The sequence below is a fragment of the Zea mays genome, chromosome 2 (assembly GCF_902167145.1).
Source record: "Zea mays cultivar B73 chromosome 2, Zm-B73-REFERENCE-NAM-5.0, whole genome shotgun sequence".
NCBI classification, from domain to species: Eukaryota; Viridiplantae; Streptophyta; class Magnoliopsida; order Poales; family Poaceae; genus Zea; species Zea mays.
This window is the reverse complement of record NC_050097.1, coordinates 235,817,637-235,833,391: the sequence shown is the minus strand read 5'-3', so window position 1 is coordinate 235,833,391 and position 15,755 is coordinate 235,817,637. Positions and strand designations below refer to the sequence as shown.

General features: G+C 45.2%; 1 protein-coding gene across 1 annotated transcript; it reads left to right on the top strand.

Moving 5' to 3' along the window:
• The first annotated feature begins 12,569 nt into the window (after positions 1 to 12,569).
• On the top strand, positions 12,570 to 14,938 carry LOC100286259 (uncharacterized). Its single transcript, NM_001159146.2, has 3 exons — positions 12,570 to 12,717; positions 13,830 to 13,986; positions 14,675 to 14,938. Exons 1-3 carry the CDS (start codon positions 12,715 to 12,717, stop codon positions 14,719 to 14,721), a joined length of 207 nt encoding a protein of 68 aa, NP_001152618.1. The 5' UTR covers positions 12,570 to 12,714; the 3' UTR covers positions 14,722 to 14,938.
• Positions 14,939 to 15,755: the final 817 nt, after the last annotated feature.

Sequence of the window (15,755 nt, the reverse complement as noted above, 5' to 3'; positions counted from 1 at the left end):
ATGCCAACACAATCCAAAGCAAATATAGAAGTGCATAATTGAACTAGTTTGCATAATGTAAGTGTAAAGGTTGCTTGGAATTGAGCCAATATAAATACTTACATGATATGCATGAATTGTTTCTTTCTTATTTAACATTTTGGACCACGCTTGCACCATATGTTTTGTTTTTGCAAACTCTTTTATAAATCCTTTTCAAAGTTCTTTTGCAAATAGTCAAAGGCAAATGAATAAGATTTTGAAAAGCATTTTCAAGATTTGAAATTTTCTCCCCCTGTCTCAAATGCTTTTCCTTTGACTAAAACAAAACTCCCCCTAAATGAGATCCTCCTCTTAGTGTTCAAGAGGGTTTTGATATGCCTTTTTTTGAAATGCTACTTTCTTCCCTTTTTGAACACAATAGGATACCAATTGAAAATATCCAACACTAAGTTTTTGAAATTGGTGGTGGTGCGGTCCTTTTGCTTTGGGCTCTTACTTTCTCCCCCTTTGGCATGAATCGCCAAAAACGGAATTATTAGAGCCCTTTAAGTGTTATCTTCCCCTTTGGTCATAAATAAATGAGTCAAGATTATACCAAAGACGAAGTCCGGTCCTTTTGCCTTGGGCTCTTACTTTCTCCCCCAAAGACAAAGTCCTTTTCTATGATGCTCAGCTTTTCTCCCCCAAGAATGGAGAGTTGCTTGGAGTGACGGTGAAGTATGAGTTACGTAGTGGAAGCCTTTGTCTTCGCCGAAGACTCCAATTCCCTTTCAATATACCTATGACTTGGTTTGAGATAGACTTGAAAACACATTAGTCATAGCATATGAGAGGGACATGATCAAAGGTATATAATAGAGCTATGTGTGCAATCTAGCAAAAGAAATTTCGCGAATCAAGAATATTGAGCTCATGCCTAAGTTTGTTAAAAGATTGTTCATCAAGAGGTTTGGTAAAGATATCGGCTAATTGATCTTTAGTGTTAATGTAAGAAATCTCGATATCTCCCTTTTGTTGGTGATCCCTTAAAAAGTGATACCGAATGGCTATGTGTTTAGTGCGGCTATGCTCGACGGGATTGTCGGCCATTTTGATTGCACTCTCATTATCACATAGCAAAGGGACTTTGGTTAACTTGTAACCGTAGTCCCGCAGGGTTTGCCTCATCCAAAGTAATTGCGCGCAACAATGGCCTGCGGCAATGTACTCGGCTTCGGCGGTGGAAAGAGCGACCGAATTTTGCTTCTTTGAAGCCCAAGACACCAAGGATCTTCCCAAGAACTGGCAAGTCCCCGATGTGCTCTTCCTATTGATTTTGCACCCCGCCCAATCGGCATCCGAATAACCAATCAAATCAAATGTGGATCCCCTAGGATACCAGAGCCCAAACTTAGGAGTATAAGCCAAATATCTCAAGATTCGTTTCACGGCCGTAAGGTGAGCTTCCTTAGGGTCGGCTTGGAATCTTGCACACATGCATACGGAAAGCATAATATCCGGTCGAGATGCACATAAATAGAGTAAAGAACCTATCATCGACTGGTATAGCTTTTGATCCACGGACTTACCTCCCGTGTCGAGGTCGAGATGCCCATTGGTTCCCATGGGTGTCTTGATGGGCTTGGCATCCTTCATCCCAAACTTGTTTAGAATGTCTTGAGTGTACTTTGTTTGGCTAATGAAGGTTCCCTCTTGGAGTTGCTTCACTTGGAATCCTAAGAAATACTTCAACTCCCCCATCATAGACATCTCGAATTTCTGTGTCATGATCCTACTAAACTCTTCACATGTAGACTCGTTAGTGGATCCAAATATAATATCATCAACATAAATTTGGCATACAAACAAGTCATTTTCAAGAGTTTTAGTAAAGAGTGTAGGATCGGCCTTTCCGACTTTGAATCCATTTGCAATAAGAAAATCTCTAAGGCATTCATACCATGCTCTTGGGGCTTGCTTGAGCCCATAAAGCGCCTTAGAGAGCTTATAGACATGGTTAGGATACTCACTGTCTTCAAAGTCGGGAGGTTGCTCAACATAGACCTCTTCCTTGATTGGTCCATTGAGGAAGGCACTTTTCACGTCCATTTGATAAAGCTTAAAGCCATGGTAAGTAGCATAGGCCAATAATATGCGAATTGACTCAAGCCTAGCTACAGGTGCATAGGTTTCACCGAAATCCAAACCTTCGACTTGGGAGTATCCTTTCGCCACAAGTCGAGCTTTGTTCCTTGTCACCACACCATGCTCGTCTTGCTTGTTGCAGAAGACCCATTTGGTCCCTACAACATTTTGGTTAGGACGTGGAACTAAATGCCATACCTCATTCCTAGTGAAGTTGTTGAGCTCCTCTTGCATCGCCACCACCCAATCCGAATCTTGGAGTGCTTCCTCTACCCTGTGTGGGTCAATAGAGGAAACAAAAGAGTAATGTTCACAAAAATGTGCAACACGAGATCGAGTAGTTACCCCCTTATGAATGTCGCCGAGGATGGTGTCGACGGGGTGATCTCGTTGGATTGCTTGGTGGACTCTTGGGTGTGGCGGCCTTTGCTCTTCATCCTCCTTGTCTTGATCATTTGCATCTCCCCCTTTATCTATGCCGTCATCTTGAGGTGGCTCATTTGATTGATCTTCTTCTTCATCAACTTGAGCCTCTTCCTCATTTTGAGTTGGTGGAGATGCTTGCGTGGAGGAGGATGGTTGATCTTGTGCACTTGGAGGCTCTTCGGAATCCTTAGGACACACATCCCCAATGGACATGTTCCTTAGCGCGATGCATGGAGTCTCTTCAATACCTGTCTCATCAAGATCAACTTGCTCTACTTGAGAGCCGTTAGTTTCATCAAACACAACGTCACATGAGACTTCAACTAGTCCAGTAGACTTGTTAAAGACCCTATATGCCCTTGTGTTTGAGTCATAACCAAGTAAAAAGCCTTCTACAGTCTTAGGAGCAAATTTAGATTTTCTACCTCTTTTAACAAGAATAAAGCATTTGCTACCAAAGACTCTAAAATATGAAATGTTGGGCTTTTTACCAGTTAGGAGTTCATATGATGTCTTCTTGAGGATTCGGTGAAGATATAACCGGTTGATGGCGTAGCAAGCGGTGTTGACCGCCTCTGCCCAAAACCGATCCGAAGTCTTGTACTCATCAAGCATGGTTCTTGCCATGTCCAAAAGAGTTCGATTCTTCCTCTCTACTACACCATTTTGTTGTGGCGTGTAGGGAGAAGAGAACTCATGCTTGATGCCCTCCTCCTCAAGGAAGCATTCAATTTGAGAATTCTTGAACTCCGTCCCGTTGTCGCTTCTTATTTTCTTGATCCTTAAGCCGAACTCATTTTGAGCCCGTCTCAAGAATCCCTTTAAGGTCTCTTGGGTTTGAGATTTTTCCTGTAAGAAGAATACCCAAGTGAAGCGAGAATAATCATCCACAATAACTAGACAGTACTTACTCCCGCCGATGCTTATGTAAGCGATCGGGCCGAATAGATCCATGTGTAGGAGCTCAAGTGGCCTGTCGGTCGTCATTATATTCTTATGCGGATGATGAGAGCCAACTTGCTTTCCTGCCTGGCATGCGCTACAAATCCTGTCTTTCTCAAAATGAATATTTGTTAGTCCTAAAATGTGTTCTCCCTTTAGAAGCTTGTGAAGATTCTTCATCCCAACATGTGCTAGTCGGCGATGCCAGAGCCAGCCCATGTTAGTCTTAGCAATTAAGCATGTGTCGAGTTCAGCTCTATCAAAATCTACTAAGTATAGCTGACCCTCTAACACACCCTTAAATGCTATTGAATCATCACTTCTTCTAAAGACAGTGACACCTACATCAGTGAATAGACAGTTGTAGCCCATTTTGCATAATTGAGATACAGAAAGCAAATTGTAATCTAAAGAATCTACAAGAAAAACATTGGAAATGGAATGGTCAGGAGATATAGCTATTTTACCAAGACCTTTGACCAAACCTTGATTTCCATCCCCGAATGTGATAGCTCGTTGGGGATCTTGGTTTTTCTCGTAGGAGGAGAACATTTTCTTCTCCCCTGTCATATGGTTTGTGCACCCGCTGTCGAGTATCCAACTTGAGCCCCCGGATGCATAAACCTACAAAACAAGTTTAGTTCTTGACTTTAGGTACCCAAATGGTTTTGGGTCCTTTGGCATTAGACACAAGAACTTTGGGTACCCAAACACAAGTCTTGGAGCCCTTGTGCTTGCCCCCAACATGTTTGGCAACTACCTTGCCGGATTTGTTAGTCAAAACATAAGATGCATCAAAAGTTTTAAATGAAATGTTATGATCATTTGATGCACTAGGAGTTTTCTTTCTAGGCAACTTAGCACGGGTTGGTTGCCTAGAGCTAGATGTCTCACCCTTATACATGAAAGCATGATTAGGGCTAGAGTGAGACTTCCTAGAATGAATTCTCCTAATTTTGCTCTCGGGATAACCGACAGGGTATAAAATGTAACCCTCGTTATCCTGAGGCATGGGAGCCTTGCCCTTAACAAAGTTAGACAATTTTTTAGGAGGGGCACTAAGTTTGACATTGTCTCCCCTTTGGAAGCCAATGCCATCCTTGATGCCCGGGCTTCTCCCACTATAGAGCATACTTCTAGCAAATTTAAAATTTTCATTTTCTAAGTTATGCTCGGCAATTTTAGCATCTAATTTTGCTATATGATCATTTTGTTGTTTAATTAAAGCCATATGATCATGAATAGCATTAATGTTAACATCTCTACATCTAGTGCAAATAGATACATGCTCAACGATAGATGTAGAGGGTTTGCAAGATTTTAATTCTACAACCTTAGCTTGTAGCATGTCATTCTTAGTTCTAAGGTCGGAAATAGTAGCATTGCAAACATCAAGATCTTTAGCCTTAGCAAGCAATTTTTCATTTTCAATTCTAAGGCTAGCTAGGGAAGCATTCAACTCATCAATCCTAGCAAGTAAATCAACATTATCATCTCTAGGATTTGAAGTTGAAACATTGCAAACATGTGAATCAACCTTAGCATTTAAACTAGCATTTTCATTCCTAAGGTTGTCAATCATCTCACGGCAAGTGCTTAGCTCACTAGATAATTTTTCACATTTCTCAATTTCTAGAGCATAAGCATTTTTAACCTTAACATGCTTCTTATTTTCCTTAATAAGGAGGTCCTCTTGGGAATCCAAAAGGTCATCCTTTTCATGAATAGCACTAACTAATTCATTTAATTTTTCCTTTTGAGCTATGTTAAGGTTGGCAAAAAGGGAACGCAAATTATCTTCCTCATCACTAGCATTATCATCACTAGAGGATTCATATTTAGTGGAGGATTTAGATTTAACCTTCTTTTTGCCGTCCTTTGCCATGAGGCACTTGTGGCCGACGTTGGGGAAGAGAAGCCCCTTGGTGACGGCGATGTTGGCGGCGTCCTCGTCGTCGGAGGAGTCGCTAGAGCTTTCGTCGGAGTCCCACTCTCGACAAACATGGGCATCGCCGCCCTTCTTCTTGTAGTACCTCTTCTTCTCCTTTCTTCTCCCCTTCTTGTCGTCGCCTCGGTCACTGTCACTTGATATAGGACATTTAGCAATAAAATGACCGGGCTTACCACATTTGTAGCAAACCTTCTTGGAGCGGGACTTGTAGTCTTTCCCCCTCCTTTGCTTGAGGATTTGGCGGAAGCTCTTGATGACGAGCGCCATTTCCTCATTGTCGAGCTTGGAGGCGTCTATTGGTTGTCGACTTGGTGTAGCCTCCTCCTTCTTTTCCTCCGTCGCCTTGAATGCGACGGGTTGAGCTTCGGATGTGGTGGGTTCGTCAAGCTCGTTGATCTTTCTCGAGCCTTCGATCATGCACTCAAAACTTACAAAATGCCCAATAACTTCCTCGGGGGTCATTTTAGTATATCTAGGATTACCACGAATTAATTGAACTTGAGTAGGGTTAAGGAAAATAAGAGATCTTAGAATAACCTTAACCACTTCATGGTCATCCCACTTTATGCTCCCGAGGTTGCGCACTTGGTTCACCAAAGTCTTGAGCCGGTTGTACATGTGTTGTGGCTCTTCCCCTTTGCGAAGCCGGAACCGACCGAGCTCCCCCTCGATCGTTTCCCGCTTGGTGATCTTTGTTAGCTCGTCTCCCTCGTGCGCGGTTTTGAGCACATCCCAAACCTCCTTGGCGCTCTTCAACCCTTGCACTTTGTTATACTCCTCTCTACTTAGAGAGGCGAGGAGTATTGTTGTCGCTTGAGAGTTGAAGTGCTCGATTTGGGCCACCTCATCCTCATTATAATCCTTATCCCCTACAGACGGTACCTGTGCACCAAACTCAACAACATCCCATATACTTTTGTGGAGTGAGGTTAGATGAAATCGCATTAAATCACTCCACCTAGCATAATCTTCACCATCAAAAGTTGGTGGTTTGCCTAATGGGACGGAAAGTAAAGGTGCATGTTTAGAAATGTGAGGATAGTGTAGGGGGATCTTACTAAACTTCTTACGCTCTTGGCGTTTAGAAGTTACGGAGGGCGCATCGGAGTCGGAGGTTGATGTTGATGAAGTGTCGGTCTCGTAGTAGACCACTTTCCTCATCCTCTTTTGCTTGTCCCCACTCCGGTGCGGCTTGTGGGAAGAAGATCTTTCCTTCTTCTCTTTGTGGTGAGAAGAAGATTTCTTCTCCTTCCCTTTGTTGGAGGAGCTCTTCTTCTTCTCCCTCCTTTTGGTGCGGGACTCTTCCGATGAAGTGCTCCCGTGGCTTGTAGTGGGCTTTTCGCCGGTCTCCATCTCCTTCTTGGCGTGATCTCCCGACATCACTTCGAGCGGTTAGGCTCTAATGAAGCATCGGGCTTTGATACCAATTGATAGTCGCCTAGAGGGGGGGTGAATAGGGCGAAACTGAAATTTACAAATATAAACACAACTACAAGCCGGGTTAGCGTTAGAAATAAAATCGACTCCGCGAGAAAGGGCGCAAAACAAATCGCAAGCGAATAAGTAAGTGAGACACGCGGATTTGTTTTACCGAGGTTCGGTTCTCGCAAACCTACTCCCCGTTGAGGAGGCCACAAAGGCCGGGTCTCTTTCAACCCTTCCCTCTCTCAAACGGTCCCTCGGACCGAGTGAGCTTCTCTTCTCAAATCAAAGCCGGGAACAAAACTTCCCCGCAAGGGCCACCACACAATTGGTGCCTCTTGCCTTGATTACAATGGAGTTTTGATCTCAAGAACAAGTGAGAAAGAAAAGAAGCAATCCAAGCGCAAGAGCTCAAAAGAACACAAGCAAATCACTCTCACTAGTCACTATGGCGTTGTGTGGAATTTGGAGAGGATTTGATCTCTTTGGTGTGTCTAGATTTGAATGCTAGAGCTCTTGTAGTAGTTGGGAAGTGGAAAACTTGGATGCAATGAATGGTGGGGTGGTTGGGGTATTTATAGCCCCAACCACCAAAAGTGGTCGTTGGGAGGCTGTCTGTTCGATGGCGCACCGGACAGTCCGGTGCACATCGGACATGTCCGGTGCCCCCGCCACGTCATCACTGCCGTTGGATTCTGACCGTTGGAGCTCCTGTCTTGTGGGCCCGCCTGGGTGTCCGGTGCACACCGGACATCTACTGTTCCTTGTCCGGTGTGCCGGAATGGGCGCGCCTGACTTCTGCGCGCGCTGCGCGCGCATTTATTGCGCTGCAGGTAGCCGTTGGCGCGGAGAAAGCCGTTGCTCCGGAGTTGCACCGGACAGTCCGGTGCACACCGGACAGTCCGGTGAATTATAGCGGACTAGCCGTTGGAGTTTCCCGAAGCTGGCGAGTTCCTGAGGCCGTTCTTCCTTGGCGCACCGGACACTGTCCGGTGTACACCGGACAGTCCGGTGAATTATAGCGGAGTCGCCTTAGGAAATTCCCGAAGGTGGCGAGTTTGCGTTGGAGTCCTCTGGTGCACCGGACATGTCCGGTGGTGCACCGGACACTGTCCGGTGGCACACCGGACAGTCCGGTGCGCCAGACCAGAGGTGCCTTCGGTTGGCCCTTTGCTCCTTTGTTGAATACAAAACTTGATCTTTTTATTTGCTGAGTGTGAACCTTTGACACCTGTATAATCTATACACTTGGGCAAACTAGTTAGTCCAATTATTTATGTTGGGCAATTCAACCACCAAAATTAATTAGGGACTAGGTGTAAGCCTAATTCCCTTTCAATAGCGTAGGGGCATCTTACTGTACTTCTTTCGCTCATGGCGCTTAGAAGTAATGAACGACTCAGAGCTTGATGGGTGACAAAGAGTCGGTCTCGTAGTAGACCACCTTCTTCATCTTCTTCTTATTGTCACCTCTCCATGCGACTTGATGGAGGAAGAGGATTACTCCTTGTGTTTGTTGCCGGACTCCCTTGAGAGAGTCCTCCCCGAGCTTGCGGCTTTTTCGCCGGTCATGATCTCCCTCTTGGCGTGATCTCCAGACATCACTTCGAGTTGGTTAGACTCTTAATGAAGCACTAGCTCAGATACCAATTGAAAGTCGCCTAGAGGGGGGATGAATAGGCGAAACCTGAAATTTATAAACTTAAACACACACTAAGGTCGGGGTTAGCGTTAGAATTAAATTCAAGTCCAAAAGAATACCTCTCTTGCTATGAGTTGCTCAAGGATTGCGGATGACGTATGGGAGCCAACTCAAAATCACACTAGCAAGGAAGCGTTAGAGAGGGAAAACAAATCAAACAAGAATCAAGGCGAGTGAACACGATGATTTGTTTTACCGAGGTTCGGTTCCAAAGAACCTAGTCCCCGTTGAGGATGTCACAAAGACTGGGTCTATTTCAACCCTTTCCCTCTCTCAAACGATCACTTAGACCAAGTGAGCCTTTTCCTTAATCTCTAGGGTCACTTAGACCTCGCAAGGACCACCACACACTTAGATGTCTCTTGCTTCGATTACAAGTCACTTGAGAAATAGAAGGGAAAAGAAAAAGGCCAATCCAAGCGACAAGAGCAACAAAAGAACACAAAACACCATCTCTCAAGTCCCTAATGGAATTGAGTTGATTTGGTGGCTTGGAGAGGATTTGATCTATTGAATGTGTCTTCGATTGGAGTCTTTTGCTCTTGTATTGAATGTGAAGTTCAGAACACTTGGATGGATATGAATGAGGTGGTTGGGGGGTATTTATAGCCCCCAACCACTTCCATAGCCGTTGGTGAAGGCTGCTGGCGATGGATGCACCGGACAGTCCAGTGCGCCACCGGACAGCCACTGTGCACGGTCTGATGCGCGCCACGTCAGTGCAACCGTTAGGGTTCGGAGTTGGTCGACCGTTGGAGCCTTTGTCGTCTTGCTGCACCGGACAGTCCGGTGCCGGTGCCCTCTAACTTTGCTACCCTGACTTCTGGCACGGTACTGTTGCTCACTGTAGCTTTTGTAGAGTCGACCATTGGCGCAGGTAGTCGTTGCTCTACTGGCTCACCGGACAGTCTGGTGGCACACCGGACAATCCGGTGAATTATAGCGGAGCGCGTCTCCATTTTCCTGAGAGTGGTTGGTTCAAGCCTGTACGGTCCTGGTGCACCGGACACTGTCCGGTGGCACACCGGACATTCCGGTGCGCCATTTTTCAGCACACTCAAGGTTTTGCTCCGGTTTTTTATTGAGTCGCTAACTTGGTTTCTTTCTTGGTTTGTGTTAAACCTTATGCACCTGTAATACATGAATTCTAGACAAACTTGTTAGTCTATGTGTTTGTGTTGGTCGTCAACCACCAAAATTAATAAGAGAAAAATGGTTAACCCTATTTTCCTTTCATACACTAATTTAACAACAACAATTGTTGGCAGGGACATATAATGTTCATGGAAGCATGACTCATATGTTGTAGATGAGAAAAATGGCCGTTTGTTTCCTTGGAAATGAAACTCATTCCATGAATAACATTCTAGATATTAGATTCCTAAAGAAAGTAATTGCTTAGAATTTGATTCAATTCAATTATTTTGTTTGGATGTTAATGGAATTCTTTTTCATGAATCAAATTCAATATCTTGTTTAGGCGACAGGATCGTACTTGCGCGCATCACCTGTTAAGATATCAAATAGTCTAAAAACGTGTTAAGATATTTTCCCCTTAACTTGAAGAACTAGGCATTTAAGTAGAAAAAATCATGGCAATATAATATAGCTTCATCAGATTGATTCTACTGCAAGATTATGAACAACTCCAAAGATGTGAAAAGAAACAAATAGTGATAGCAGGACCATTCTACTGTAAGATGTGAACAGTGATAGCAGTGAAATGAACAGTGATAGCAAGGCCAAAGGTTTGTGGTATATGAACCATATGGCCAAGGAAATGATTTAGCCAATGAAATTCACAACAGATAAAGAAGAATGGTCAGTTGGCGAGTTTTATCAAGAACAAGATCAGTAGATCACAAACTGGTAAAAAATTCTAACGAACATGCTGTGCACTGAACCAAACTTAAGAACTTGAACTATGACCCTCTAACCCTGTCATATAGTCTGATCCATGTCAACCCTGTGTGTTTGGCGGGTAGCTGTTTTTTGCTTATGAATTTCCACTACAGATTCTATCACAACTATGACCCTGTCATATAATAGTCTGATCATCCCTAGGTTTTCTTAGTTGCAAATGAAAACTCTCAACTATATACCCAGGTTCTATCGCAAGCTGGTGAAATCAGGTTTGCATGTAGTAATTATTAGCAAGACTACTTACACTAATGCAGATTCAGATTCAAGAGAGGTGAAGAACGACATATCTACTTTTAGATTCACTAATGAAATAACTGGAAACACCTTGTGGTTGAATGACACTTTGATTAGTACTAAAAGAACATTGAAATTAAAATTTAAAATAAATCTAGAAAACAGAAACATCTATGATTAGCCAAGGACTTAAATGGATAGGTCCACTCACACTCAACCACAAACTCAGTTCGCTGGTGCAGTGGGACGTAATCGAAACAGTGCACATATTGGCACCCTTATTATACATACCAAAACATGTATATGTATGCAAATGCTAGCAGAGCAAGCATGTCAATGCATTAGTGATCTATATTATTCTATATTAGAGACCATGCATTTTTCCTATATATCTTTTGAAGAATCTAACGCAGAAGCATGCATATCAAAACTGCACTTTTTTGTACCAAATGCAAATGTGTGCTATTACCAATTATCAAATGCGGCACATCATGAAATTAAAAACAAAACAATTTGGCAGATGGAGATTTGAAATTTGGCATCAACACCATGTTCCTCAAAATATTGAATCAGGGTAAACTCAGCTACTACACATATTTCTATGGCTAGAGGCCACAACAGCGGTCTGACAAAAGCAACAACAGCGGCGGATTCATTTTTGTGGATAGTGCTTTGGTCACCAATCAGACCATCCCCATGAGACACAACGTTCCATCTATAGATGGCCAAAAAGCACGAGGCTCGTGAGCCCGGCACGAAGCCCGCTTTTTGGGTCCGGTCCGAGCCCGGCACGGTAGAATAAGCGGGCGGGCTTGGACAGGAAACTAGGCACGACGGGCTAGCCCGGCACGACCCGTTTACCTCTAAGCCCGTTGAGCCCGTTTTTTTACACTAAAACATGCTTACCGGCCCGTTTAGCCCGCTTTTCGGCCCGTTTTTCGTGCTAAACGGGCCGGCCCGGCCCGTTTAGGCCCGCTGCGGGCCGGGCTTGGACAGAAAATTAAGCCCGCTGGCTCAGCAGGCCCGGCCCGGTTTTTGGCCGGACTTCACCGGGCCCGGGCCGGGCCGGGCCGGGCCGGGCGGCCCGTTTGGCCATCTATAGTTCCATCCAATCCATTCGTGTCATCGCTGTCGTCACGTCTCACTGAGCGATCGCAACCGAGAAAAGTGAAGGACCAGCGCGGCCGCTGGCTCCCTCAACCTGGATCGAAGACCGAAAAAGTGAAGGTCGGGAAAAGCAAACCTAACAACAAGCGCATGCACGCAGTAACTGTGCGGCGGGGAGTCGAGGATGGTCGGGGCAGGGGACGGTGCTCACCGTGCCGAGGATCGGATCGGGTAAATGTCGACGTGAGATGGGCACCTGGCGACGAGGATGGATTAGGAAATGCGGGCGTAGCGGCGAGGCGTCAGGTGGGGGAGAGGAATCATTTTCCGTCTTCAGGAGGTAAGAATCTCTCGTGAGCTTCAGATTCGGGTTAGGAAAGTAGGTGGAATGTTGATTTCTAATTTCAGGTGCAGCCAAATAGATTTGTCCTAGAATCAAATTCTAATTCAGACCAAACAAATAGACCATTAAGAAAATAGGGTTTCTAAACTAGTTCTTAATGTTGTAGATGGGACGTGGAAGCAACGACACTGACTGAATTTTGTGGACGCACGGCCACGGCACGCCCGGGCGGGTGACCAACGAAACCAACCGTCGGTGCCGTGCGGGCTTGAACCAGATCCCGAGGTGGCGTGGACGGCCCTCGTCCGTCTCGACCCGCGACGGCCTTCGCCTTCCCTGTGCGGCCCACGGGTTGCACACTTCCACGCGGTCGCGCCGCCACGCACACGGCACACTCTGCACGCCACTTTCCTATAAAGCACCCTCTCCTTGCGCGAATTCGGACACGGCCACCACACATCCCTTCCTCTCTTTCTCCTCGAGGCTCGAGCATTCGTGCTGCTCCGACCCCACCGCCACAGGCTCGGCGGTCCGGCGATCTCGCTCACCGGCGGGAACATGGTAAGCGACTCGAATCACTCTCCTTCGCTGAAGTTTTGTGCGTTGGTCGCAATTGTCGCGGGAGGGGGATCCAGGATCGAACCCAGATCTCTCTCTGCGCGGAGGGATGGACCGGACAGATGGGGGGTCTCGCCTTCCTCGCGTGCCTGTTGGCTGGTGCTACGATCGGTCCCCACGCCTCGTAGACCTTCGTTGGATCTTCCTCCTGGGTCGATCCTTAGGATCTAGTAGATCGTCCCTGCCGCCTCGCGCCCGCCCAAGGTGTCCACGGATCGCGAGATCCGATGGTTGTTTTCGGCTCCCAGCGGACGGATCCGTGAGATCCGTCGGTGGGAATGGAGCTGCTCAGGGCTTTTCGCCTGTCACGTTCCGGTGCCCAGACGTGGAGCGGCGCGGGCCTGCACCGGTACTTGGCCTTCCAGGTTCAGATTCAGGGCGGTAACGGTTGGTTTGTTTACCCCGCGCTAGTTTTCACTTGAGTTAGGAAACGCGAAACTTTTGCCAGGGGATTTCGTCCCTGGCGATGGGAAACATAAGAAAGACTTTCTGGCTTCATGCTGTAGCCCTGTAGGAGGGATCATCACCGATCCTTGTGAGCATGAGTGGATGCAAACGGTGGAGGTATCATCACTGGTCCTTCTGAATCGATGTATACCAGCGTGGAAGGGGTAGTTCGTGGTTGTTGAACTGCCCCACATCTGATTTAGGATGTGCACCAGCTTGCTGTAACTTACAGATGGAAACAATTCGTATTACCCGCTTTTGGCATAGTGGCGCATCGATTACTCTGGCAATAGAAAATGATCGAATAAGAGATAGCATTATTCATTTGGTCGGAAGAATTGTGGATCCATTTCTGTTACTGGAAAGCTGAACCTTTTGTGTGTTACTCTCATCTACTACTTGAAATGGTCTGGGAGGCCATCTATTTTTGTGTTATGCATTCTGCTAGGGCGGTATTTTCCTTTTCATTAAACCCGATCTGCCAACTGCATGGAACCTGAAAACCTACTGATACATACATTTGCTAATTGCTTGACACTCCATGTTAAGTAGCTATCGGATTAACTTGAGTATTCATATATGCCGATATGCGGATTTCGTTTGGACAGACTACTTCAAGGCGCCTTGCTGACAGGAAGACCGCAAAGTTCCAGAAGAACATCACCAGGAGGGGTTCTGTGCCTGAAACCACTGTCAAGAAGGGAAATGACTACCCTGTTGGCCCTCTAGTGCTTGGGTTCTTCATCTTTGTCGTCATTGGATCATGTATGTGCCTCTGCCTTCTGACCCTCAAAATGTTCTCATATTATATTGTTTTATGCTGGTGATGTGCTACTTTAGAATGCACACTTGCGTGCCTTCCAAGGATATATGCATATGGTTCATCCAGAAATTTAGCTTATAACCTTCATGGCCATGACTATGAAACTCGTGTTTGTTCATCCAACAGTATGTTAAGAATTCTAATAAGAAATTGTCCATGTAATTCTTGATTTGATACTTGTAATGCTTGGGCATTACCCAGGAGCTATAGCCTATTACAGTTATTGTTCTTTATTTCAGTGTTAGGATACCACTGCACACTTGTAAACCTTGTACTTCCAAATGGTTTTCGAAGTAGGATATGAACTTATTTGTTGAGTCAGTGGTAAGTGGTGAGAATGGAGCTACATGTAAATCTAACACTGCACATGCATTTAGTTTGATGCCAAGCCATCAACTTGTAAGTCTAACACCGCACATGTATTTAATTTGATGCCAAGCCACTAACTTGTAAATCTAACACCGCACAAATTGCCAATTACCAAGTGTCAACCCCAAAACAGCTGCATACAGCATAATCTAATCGAACTGTTGCTTGGTTCTGCCACTTCTGTGAGCTACCCATCTGACCCCTATACTTCATTTACCGTTAGAGATGAACTAACACGCTTTGCCCCTCTTGCCTTTGCAGCGTTGTTTCAGATCATCAGGACGGCAACCAGCGGCGGGGTGGCTTGAGAGCCGGCCCACATCTAATCCCCAGTATAGAGAGTTGCTTGTTATACATGCATCCAGCTAGGATTGGGTAGCAGCTAAAATGTTAAACGTGACAAGACTGCCCTGCATTCCGTTCATTTGGTGGGCCTTGAATCTGGAACTGAACCATAAGGCAGAATCATGTACCTTATATAAAGTGTTAAATGGGTAACTGGATCTCAGTGTTTCATTTAATCTTTCCCCGGTGTTGGATTTTTTGTGTGTGTGATTCTAAGATACTATGCCTTTGTTCACCTGTGTTGGCTTGTGACAATTGAAGTTTCAGTAGCTGCACTCAACATAGCCCCTGTTTGTTTTGGTTTTTTGCAGCTTCTGGCCACCAAAAGCTGTTGCGGACTGTCAAACGCTCAGTTTTTGAGCCAGCTTTTATAAAATTTATTGGGGGTAAAAATCATTCAAAATCAACATAAACACATAATCGGTTAAGTTGTAATAGTAGGAATCCGTCACTTTTTAGATCCTGAACTCTATAGACAACTTTACTTCCTCCACACGTAATTCTAATGATATTCAGATTCTTCCCGTCAAATTTTCAGAAAAGCTAGTCAGAAAAAAAGATGAACCAAATAGACCCACAGTCCCTCTTATCCAAGTCGCTTTTTGTGTGATTTAGCTAGTCCCTCTTATCCAAGTCGCTTTTTTGTGATTTAGCTAGGCTCCGAACCTATATGTAATGTATTGAGAAAATCCTTTAGACCATGTTAGGTTTAAGAGGGGATTGGGAGGATTTAATCCTTCCTATTCCATTTTGATTAGGGAGAGATTTAATCTCCTTTAGACCTTGTTCGTTTCCATTGGATTGCACCCGGAATCGTTCCAGCTAATCAAAGTTTATATAAATTAGAGAAGCAATCCGGTCAGGAATCGTTTCGACCCACCAATCCGGCACAAACGAACAAGCACTTAGGCTTTGTTCGGCAGGTCAGGATCTAAGTCAGGTTAGTTCCTATTCGGTTTGTAGGGATTGGAGCCCCGGATTGAATACTAGCCAGATT